Below are 10,931 nucleotides of genomic sequence, written 5' to 3'. Positions count from 1 at the left end.
TTCGCCATGTTTGTTTATTACCAAGTGACCTGACTGCGACTGCACGCTGGAGAGAGCACCTGATTGGTCAACGCAAAGGAACATGTCGTTGGAGATGTCGCACTAGGCGTGTCAAGACGAAAAATTCTGACAGGCTAAACTTTTCCTCGGGGTGTCGTGTACTATGACACACTACACGAGATAAGAGGATCGATTTTCGCACATGACACTCATTTATCATTCCCGATCCCCACGACAGCCGTGTCGGGCTATAATCGGGTTGATATCGTGTAGACTGAACCGGGCATAAGACATGCGCTGTGTAACTGATGATGCATTCATGACGCTGATCTCAACAGAAACAAAAATACATGTGGTTGATGGCGCAAGCTGCACGGAGAAGGGGGGGGCAATCATACTCGGGCAGGTTGGCGGAGGTCTAGTTGACTCTAAATGTCCTGTAGGTGTGAATGTGAGTGTGAATGATTGTCTGTCTTTATGTGTCAGCCCTGTGATAGTCTGGAGACCTGTCCAGGGTGTAGCCCGCCTTCGCCCAATGTCAGCTGGGATCCCCCCCCCCTCCCCCCTCAGTTGCACTCACGTCATTCTTCATAGGTTTGTCACTACTGAATTAAACTAAACAGGCAGAACATGTTTGCTTCCTTGAAATCGAACTCTCAAGTAAATGAGAGCTTCTCCCGGGATTTTGAGGTATCTTGTGAATTCAGAAAATCAGTCGATATTCCTTTTTCATGAAAACTTTTCTCAGAATTACCGGGATAATTATCTCGGTAAATTCTGAAAAACAGGGCAAAAATTGTTTCTCATTTTTATTTGTGACTTTCAATTTATGGAGATTATTTGTTGAAATATGGGATTTCATTTTAAGTTATGTCAACAGGGTTTCCCGCCCCAAGCACCTACAGTAGTTCCAGTTTTTTTCAATCACTTTGGCTCATTTTTTAAACAGTCTTAACATTCTCTTAACTGTAAGTGCAACCTTCAAAACTGTTTCATTGGCCATTAAAAGGGAGTAACTCACCCAAACACTTCATTGATGCTTCAAAACCTTGTGTTGTGTCAGTAAGTTGGCCGATGACTCCAACATGAAGAGTTGTTTTGTCATCGTGTGAGCCACACTGGTCAAAGTGTTTAGATGTTTTTTCACCATTATAGTCAACACTGGAAATGTTTTTATATATAAATCTCTGTTTTTTTCTACTTTTTGTTGACACTGACTGCTTACTGTTCTATACCAGAATATCAGTTTTGTCTAGCTCAGGGGTCAGCAACCTTTACTATCAAAAGAGCCATTTTAGGCAAAAAAAAAACAAAAACATCTTAGCATTGTGATGAGGGTAACACAGTTTGTAGTAGTATATATATATATATATATACTATATAGTATATAGTATATAAGTCTAATGCAGTGCAGGGCCAAAGTGTTAGGGGAGGGTTAGGGCCACACTGAGGGAAAAAAGTAGTAATATTACGAGAATTAAGTCGTAATATTACGAGAATAAAGTCATAACTTTATGAGAAAAAAGTAATAATATTATGAGAATAAAGTCATAACTTTACAAGAAAAAAAGTAATAATATTACGAGAATAAAGTCATAACCTTACGAGAAAAAAGTTGTAATATTACAAGAATAAAGTCATAACTTTACGAGAAAAAAAGTCGTAATATTACGAGAATAAAGTCATAACTTTACAAGAAACAAATTAATAATATAACGAGAATAAAGTCATAACTTTACGAGAAAAAAAGTCGTAATATTACGAGAATAAAGTCATAACTTTACAAGAAAAAAGTCGTAATATTACGAGAATAAAGTCATAACTTTATGAGAAAAAAGTCATAACATTACGAGAATAAAGTCATAACTTTACAAGAAACAAATTAATAATATTACGAGAATAAAGTCATAACTTTACAAGAAAAAAGTCATAATATTACGAGAATAAAGTCATAACCTTACGAGAAAAAAGTTGTAATATTACAAGAATAAAGTAATAACTTTACGAGAAAAAAAGTCGTAATATTACGAGAATAAAGTCATAACTTTACGAGAAAAAAGTTGTAATATTACAAGAATAAAGTCATAACTTTACGAGAAAAAAAGTCGTAATATTATGATAATAAAGTCATAACTTTACGAGAAAAAAAGTCGTAATTTTACAAGAATAAAGTCATAACTTTACGAGAAAAAAAGTCAATATTACGAGATTAAAGTCAGAACTTTATGAGAAAAAAGTCATAATATTACGAGAATGAAGTCATAACTTTACGAGAAAAAATTAAATAACACGTAAAATTACTACTTTATAATATTATGACTTTATTCTCATAATATTACGACTTTTTTCTCGTAAACCTATGACTTTATTCTCATAATATTATGACTTTATTCTCATAATATTATAACTTTATTCTTGAGCTGCAGGCTGCTGACCCCTGGTCTAGCTGAATGCTGTTGTGTATCTCAATGAGCTTTTTAGATTCACATTTCAACAGAGGTAAATGTTTACTGGAAGTCAATAGGCCTACTGTAGTGCACAGAAAAAGTGTATGTACATTTGTATATATATACAGTACATTTATGTGTGTAGCAATGTGTTAGATGTACTGTAAATAGAAAATTCAACTTTGATCTTTCATGTAAAGTTACTCTATATACAGTGAACAGAAAATTTGCCACAAAATGACATCCATGCCTCCTCACAGTACGTAACACCATGCCATAGATATTTATGGAATATACATGCATGTCTGACAGATTTTGATAATTGAGTGGATCATTTTGCATGTGACGGCTCAAACCATGAAGGAATGTTTAGAAGTTGTGAAGAGGACGACAGTTTCACTGAGAATCAACTCATCAGTTTTGATCAACAAGACGTGTGCATGTGGTTATTGTGCTGACTCTTTTGCACATGTGCAATTTGCTTGAATGAATGAGAAATTCTAATCTGTTGGAAACAACAAACTCATTTTTCAGAGATTTGAATTTATAGTTTTGAAAAAAACAATTCCCATTCAAGAATTGAGCCGAAGCAAATGAGAAAAACTGTAAAATCTGGACTTTCTTGTTAACCAGTCTGTCATTATTTTACCATTTCAGTCTCTAGCTAATCTAGTATACCCCCTGCTGGTCATAGTCATACATTAAACAAATATTAGAGAAAGAAAGTTCATATTGTTTTTCAAAGACCAATATTCATTACAATGATGTCCTAAACCAGCGTTGAACGAGTACCACTGCTGTAACTTTTCCCCACACCACTGATAATGTTTTTAATGAAAGAAAACTTTAGTTTGATGAATGCCAGAATGTCCACCAACGTAAAACCAATCTGTTTACCAAAAAAGGCAGTAGTGGATGAAAACAAGGCAATTTTATCTTGCAGTTCATCGTGCAGTTTTGGGCAAAAACAATATAATTTTTTTTGCATAAAACAAATTGTGGCTGTATAATATGCTCCTCAGCAACAATCCAGGTTACAGTACTTGCTGGTGTGATCGTTGTGGAGCGTCTGTGTCGACGTCCTTTATTTTCTGCATGACTATTTCCATGTATTACAGATATAAACTATATGTGTGGTTCTAGAAAGAAACAATAATGAGATACTTTTCTTTGTATTGATGTTTTTGCTTAAATGTTATAAAGTGATTTAAAAACAAGCCAAATCAAATTCCTATCTGACCTAATTACAAGCTCTCATTCTAATCCTGAAAGTTTTTGGAAGTCTGTTAATTCACCCAAAATGGGTTATAAAATAAAAATAAATCTCTGAATTAAAAAAATCTATTTAGAGTTTAATAATGTACTGGTCATAGCCTTGAATCCAATTAAAATGTTCAAAAAAGAAAAAATCTATCACAAGAAGGTGGCTAAATCCAGTGCCACCTACATTGGATGATTGGTGTGGAATAATCCTTGAATATTTAAAATGGAAAAGTTGACTTACTCTTTGAGGATCCAAAAGGGCACATTTTACCAGATTTGGAATAAATGGATCAAATTTATAACCCCAATAAGAGCAGACTTTATATGACTCCACTGACTTCTGTTTCTCTTTTCTTCCTTTCCTCTTCTTGCTGAGAAGACTAAGAATGCAATGTAAGCTCCCTTGGTTCTAATGTATATAGTTATGTCTTTAATAGAGTGTGAGCTAGGCACATGTAAGAAAGCTAAATGTTACTGCTGATAGTTTGATGGAGAAGTATGCATGGACATGTAGGCTGTATACGCGTGAGTATGAAACTGAATATCGATGTGTAGATGTGTTAAATCTGGACTCATGGAACAGATTACACGACCACGTACTTCAGAAAGTGAGGTTGGAGGACCCACAGTTCTCCAGAAGACTGAGTTGACTCACAAGTACTATGGCATTCGCATGCCTCATTTTCTGCATATGCATATAAACTGTACAAGTACATTAAAACAGGAAAAGAGTTTAGTATAACTATCTGTAAAGTTTAGTATATACTGTGATAACACCTTTTCAAATAAAAAAAAATAAAAAAAATGTTCAAAAAAGAAAGTGTTGTTTTCCAAATACAGATATACATTACATTGGTCTGTATCCTAAACCAGCATTGAACGAGTACCACTGCTCTAACCTTTCCCCACACAACTGTTAATGTTTTTGATGAAAGAAAACTATAGTTTGATGAATGCTAGAATGTCCACTAATGTATTTGTTTACCAAAAAGACAGTAGTGGAGAAAAAGGACGCAATTTTATCTTGATAAAAAAATAATGAAAGCGATAAAACTGCAATCCAAATATTTAATTTTCATAGGCTACACAAAAAAATTAAGAAAAGGACAGAGAAATAAGAGGATCCTTAGCAGAGTGGTATAGGCAACCACTAGGCTTACAGAAATGGTTTAGCCCTAGTGCTCAGCAGCTAATAGGAACTTATGACACCCACCCATTCAAACTTGTCAAATGGCCAAATGACTCAGCAGAATCATGTGAAATTGATGTCTGATATCACACGTTGTCAACCTGTTAAAAGAGGTGTGAAAACTCAGGGAGTCATCATAACACATTTTGTTAGAAAAAGTGACTAGAGCAGCACTGAAAGCATGACGCAGATCAAAATAGGCAAACAAGCAATTTACGAGTAACTTCAATTGAATAACATTAGATATTACACAAAATGTATTTAATGGTGTTGCTGTATCCAATCCAATAGGTGCTGTCCCAATCTGGGAGGTCCCAGATCATATTCCGCCAGGATTTGGCAACAAATTAAGCCCATTCACTGAGTGGTGTGTTGGGGGGGACTCGAGTAATTTTGCAAACGTATTATTACTGTTTATTCAAATGAATGATCTGTATACTTCTGCCAATGACTGGAATGATATTGACTCTTTAGGTAATCCCCGTGTGTCACATGAGTATGAAGTCAAAGTTATAACTCCGCATCAAACTTAAATTGAAATCTTTCCATTCGTAGTATACTGCAGTATTGTCAGTTTTGTAACATGTAACCTTTCTCTAGGTGGGGAATAGATGCCTGGGTTTAGTATTTAAGGTATCAATATCTGTGGTTCTTTAAGGTATCTTAGACCCAAGATCTTACAATTCGGTTCTGTTACAGATTTACTTGGTTCTCAGGTTCACTAAGTTCACTACTGATAAGGAGATTGGCAGTAGCAGACTCTACCTAAGAGCAATAAAAACAAAAATCACCCAATCACTGGCTTAGAAAAATGAATACTGTAGGAAAATCTATTTATAAAGGTCTTCTGTTTAGTGTCATTTCTCTGATTCACTTCCCTTTTTCCTTAACTCAAGTTTTTCTTAGAACTGCTAAAACTAAAACACTAGACATTGGCATACAGATGTTAACAACTTAAAGGTTACATTTTATTTAGGCTAAAAGCACAATATCACTCTATATTTCAGCTGCTTGGCAGTAATGTTAGCTGACCAGACGAAGGTCTCTCCATGAATAGATAATGTTTATCTGCGGAGCCCCGTTACTTCACAAGACACGGGAAACCTCTGTTGGTCTGGAGGAGCTGCAGCAGTTATTTCTGCACAAACATCCACTGTACATTCACTAGATATTCTCAGAGCTAAACTAACTCTTCTGCAGTGTGGAGTGTTTGCGCATGCACGTGAGAGTGGAGCGAAAGAGCGAGAACGAGCACGGTGTGTGAGTGAAGGCAGGCAAGCAGAGGAGCAGAGTACAGCAGAGACTCCGGCCCTGGAGACCAAAGCTACGGTCTCCTCCGCGTCCTCCGACCGCGGCCAACACTGTTTAACAGACGGGCTTCACTAGATACAACCAAGAGGTTTTGGTGCTTCACTGTAGTTTGTGTTGGAGTCTTGTCTGAACAGCGTAGCCACACGCGAGCGCACATGGGACACCGACCCGCAATGATTTATACGTGTAAGTAGTTACAAACAGTCCCTTTAAGAAAAGTGCTATACAAATAAGGTTATTATTCTTATTATTAATTTCATTAGCTTTTTCCATTTTAACTTCGCTCTGCTTAACCAAATAGTTTCAGTTGCGTAAACTTAACCGAACCCTAACCATGGAATAGATGGTTAAACAAGTACTCAGTTTGAAGCACACCAAGATCCTGAGCAGACAATCACATGAAGAAAACAATGTCTTTCTTAATGTTTTTTCATGAGCAGATATTTCAGGTGATAAATAATAAATACCCCTCATAGTTTGCAGTATCACTAGCTTGTTGTAAAGATATGCTTACCTCTGTGGTTTCAACAAATGGAACATGCATTTATGGTTACACAAGTTACCACTTCCGCATTTTCGCATAGTGTACAGCGAACTCAACCAACCGTGTGAGATTTGTTTCTGTGGTGTGAAGTTCCTCACTGTTTACCAAAATTGCACAGCTGACAGAGACCCATGTATTCCTGCGTGCAATTGTCACTGTATGGTATTTCACATTTGCATGTGGTAACCCAGCAGCATATAAACAGTCCCAGTCACACACAAAAAAAAAAGTATGAAGATGTTAGCTGTTAACCCAGCTCTCCAGGTCCTGATAGACTTTATTGGCTGGTAAACTGGGGTACTGAACACAGATTTGACACAGCCTTTCTCTCCAGTCAGTGTAGGTTTTTATTCTGTGAGTGTGGTGCCACTGGAAGTACTTTTCATAGGCCTGTCTGTCTGCAGCTACATGCTTCATATAGGCAGCCAGATCTGCTGTGCTCTTGAAATCAGCCACATGGATAAAGGAACCAGGTGGAGCCAGGGCCTCGTAGGTCGCCCTGCTGGGCCCGAGAACTACTGGCACGGCCCCTGCTTGGAAAGCGTTCCTCCAGAGTTTCTCACTAATGTAGTCCTTTGCCTCAGAGTTCTCAAACGACAGGTAAAAAATACACTTTGCAATTGTGGGCAGCAGCTTCTTCGCTGACAGGGGTTTCCTGTTCCACTTGCCGTACACCTCTATGGGGATTTGATTCTTTAGACTTTGATAAACACCAGCCCGAACCTGGTGAGGCTTGTATTTGCTCACCATCCAGCTGACAAGGCAGGAGCGATTTGAAGCAGCCGGAAAGCCTAGCTTATCACCTCCCACCATGGTCTTTCCATAGGGGATGAATATGTCGGCATCACGTCTGTAGCTCATCGTCCAGTTGAAGAGGCCGGCGAACTGTGTGAGGTTTCCATTGTTGACAGGAGGCTCCATGGACAGCCACACCCAGTGCTGGGAGGCTGGGCGATCCAGGTGCAGAGGGAGCGAGGACAGACCTCCTCTCAGCTCGTGGTGGTGGAAGACAACCACATCAGCAGTGGAGAAGGCGGAGGTGTTAGCGGTGAGGAAACAGCGGCTGATGTTGTACATCTCGAGGCATTTGTCTCCTTTGAGCCTGTAAGAGCGCCCGAATGGCCAGTGCCACAGCAGGATACAGATGTTTCTCTGAGGAACAGCAGGAGGATATTTCTCCGGACCGAGCTTCTGGTCCAAGAAGCTGTGATAAAGCAGCTGTGAGAGGGAGATGAGGAAGAGGAGGAGGAGGAGGAGGAGGAAGGCCCTGGATCCAGATGTTGTCATGGCTGCTGGGTGTATTCCAGGTCAAAAGGGCACAGATCACTGGTATGGAACTCTAAGGAAGGAAGTAAGGGGTAGATCAGAGGTATTATTACTCTTTCATATGTTCTCGTGAGTACAGGGACTGCAAAGGAAAGGTGTCGACAACAAAAACATCTCCTGCAGACATTTCCTTCTGTTTTAACTCCCCAAATTATTCTTTTCTTCTTCTGACAACATTTGTCAATTTTGTTACAGGTTAATTAAAAGTGAGCTTGCATCAAAGATGGAACAAACATAAATATAAAACACTTTATTTAAGAAAAGTGCAGTCATCATTAGGTTTAACAGTACGATAATGATAACAGTGATCGTGTTAAATAATCGTAATCTTTTTTGTCATAATCGAGCAGCCCAGACTAGGCACGGGAAGTGCATTGTTATTATACTGTGATGTGTTGGTGTTTTTGTTCCGGTGCTCTGCACAGAGCGGACACCCGCCCATCCGCTCTTTGAAGCCCTGTATGTTGCTGTTGCCGGGCAAAGGCAGCGATGACGACGGTACAGAGGTCCGCCGGTAGACAATAACCTTAAGGGCTGTCAGTCGATTCAAATATTTAATCGTGATTAATCCCATGATTGTCCATAGTTAATCGCAATTGATTGCAAATTAATCTCACATTTTTTCCTGTTCAACATGTACCTTAAAGGGAGATTTGTAAAAGTTTGTATTACTCTTGTCAACATGGAAGTTGGCAAATATGCTTTCTTTATGCAAATGTGTGTATATATTTATTATTGTAAATCAATTAACAACACAAAACAATGACATATATTGATCCAGAAACCCTCACAGGTACTGCATTTAGCATTAAACAATATGCTCAAATCATAAAATGGCAAACTGCAGCCCAACAGGCAACAACAGCTGTCAGTGTGTCAGTGTGCTGACTTGACTATGACTTGCCCCAAACTGCATGTGATTATCATAAAGTGGGCATGTCTGTAAAGGGGAGACTCGTGGGTACCCATAGAACCCATTTACATTCACTGATCTGGAGGTCAGAGGTCAAGGGACCCCTTTGAAAATGGTCATGCCAGTTTTTCCTAAATTTAGTGTAAGTTTGGAGCGTTATTTAACCTCCTTTGAGGACAAGCTAGTATGACATGGTTGGTGCCAATGGATTAGGTTTTATAATTTCATGTAATGCCAGTATCTATGATCTCTTTTATGCTTTAAACTGAAATTCAATATCACTCAGAAATTTGTGGCGTTAAAACAAATTTGCGTTAACGCGTTATTATCACTGTAACTATGTCAGCCCTAATTTTTTCTAATATGGTTAAATCCTTGAAAAAAAGATTGTCAATAAATGACACAAAAAATGAGTACAACTCTGGCAGAACATCTGATGAAATCTACACTGCTGTCTGTGTCTTCCTCTCCGTGTTCTTTGTTTTCAAAAAGAAAGGAAGTTCTGCTTCTGCAGGATGATTGTTCTTTTTTAGGATTTCGTCACATGCATTGCACACTTGGAACTGCTCAAAAAATGAATGGTAAAGGTTTAAACTACACATTGAAAAGTTTGCAAATTGTCAAATTATTAAACAGGTAACAGATCGAAGTCATGTCTCACTAAAGCAAAGCACCGATATTTGTCTGTATGATTTTATAATAATCATTCACTTTCTCATCAGCATATACAGTATAGCTTACTTGTGTGGGTTTGATGATAAGGCATCTTGTAAAATGCAACTGGCGGAAAGAGGAAAGTTGGCACACCCTGATAGCTGGGTACACCACAAACTCAACATCAATTTAAGAATAGAACATTTGAAACGGAAAAAAAAGAAAAGAAAAAAGAAATTCAGAATTGGAAAATTTAAAAAGACCTGGTTTTTACACAGTTTCCATCACCCTGATGACACATACAGTAGCATTCTGTACACTATCTGTATTGAATAGAATCAAATCTGTAGTAAAAACTTAGATACCAGCAGGTGGATTTGAATGAAATAAAATTGTAAAGTTGTTGGCACGTACCTGGCGACATGGCATCAGGCTGTCTGCTGCCCGTACATCTACTCACACACATCCTATATAAAGGAAATCCTGCCCCCCTCAAAATTTTGACTCATCTCTTGCTCAACACACACACACACACACACACACACACACACGCACATAGCTTCTCGGTAGCAGGGTGTGACGGTTCAATTGAGTACGAGCTCAATCAGTGTGGTCAGCAGAAAGATAGGAGCAGAAACAGAAAGGAAAAACAGTCATTCCTCACGCAGTCGTTTCAAATGAATTACTTTTTATGTTGTTGTTTTTTTTCATACAAACTGAACTATGAATTAATATCTTTAAGATTCCCTTCAGCCTCTTGGTGGGTCCATTGAGTTTGACTCTGTTTAATCTCTTGTTTAGCTGGGTTAGGGTTAGAGGGTGGTAAAAAAGCGTGCCCATCCCCACAGACACCTGCCACCCTTCCACCCTCGTAGCACACTCATTTATTTACTCGTTAAACTGCTCATGCATCCGCTCTTTGCAGAATTAGCACAGCCAGCAGCGAGTGGCAGTCAAAAACATTAACATTTCGATTTTTGAACCACAAGCTGGTCTTACTCTTCCTGTTCATGCAGCTCTGCAGAGGAAATGGGCACATATCTCCTGCCGGCACCAACCACATCATAACCGTTTCAACGTGTTGTTTCACCCTCGGCCTCCCAGTTCACGTTTGGTTTTTTAATGCAGAACCTCTCTACAACCTCTCTCTCACACTTTTCTGGTTGATTTACCCTATAATGCACTGCTCTAACTCACAGTTTTAATTTGATTTGTTTTGTATGTTTCTGAACTAATAAGGTTTGGTTACTAACTCTGATCTATACTGTCATAACCTGGCTCCTA

General features: G+C 38.4%; 1 protein-coding gene across 2 annotated transcripts; it reads right to left on the bottom strand.

The window, feature by feature from the left end:
• Positions 1 to 6,361: 6,361 nt before the first annotated feature.
• On the bottom strand, positions 6,362 to 10,314 carry LOC119492401 (fucosyltransferase 7). Of its 2 annotated transcripts, XM_037776819.1 has the most exons (3): positions 10,062 to 10,314; positions 9,735 to 9,808; positions 6,362 to 8,093 (listed from the first exon to the last, which is right to left on the bottom strand). In XM_037776819.1, the coding sequence occupies exon 3, from the start codon at positions 8,039 to 8,041 to the stop codon at positions 6,995 to 6,997; it is 1,047 nt and encodes a 348-aa protein (XP_037632747.1). In that variant the 5' UTR covers positions 8,042 to 8,093; positions 9,735 to 9,808; positions 10,062 to 10,314; the 3' UTR covers positions 6,362 to 6,994. The 2 variants fall into 2 exon arrangements, with proteins under 2 accessions (XP_037632747.1, XP_037632746.1); XM_037776818.1 differs by lacking the exon at positions 9,735 to 9,808.
• Positions 10,315 to 10,931: the final 617 nt, after the last annotated feature.

This window comes from Sebastes umbrosus, chromosome 8 (genome assembly GCF_015220745.1).
Source record: "Sebastes umbrosus isolate fSebUmb1 chromosome 8, fSebUmb1.pri, whole genome shotgun sequence".
Lineage (NCBI taxonomy): Eukaryota > Metazoa > Chordata > Actinopteri > Perciformes > Sebastidae > Sebastes > Sebastes umbrosus.
This window is presented reverse-complemented; position numbering and strand designations above follow the sequence as displayed.

What these genes read in the sequence shown, in the direction of transcription:
- LOC119492401 (XM_037776819.1), bottom strand. Translation starts at nt 8,041, where the DNA reads ATGACAACATCTGGATCCAGGGCCTTCCTCCTCCTCCTCCTCCTCCTC.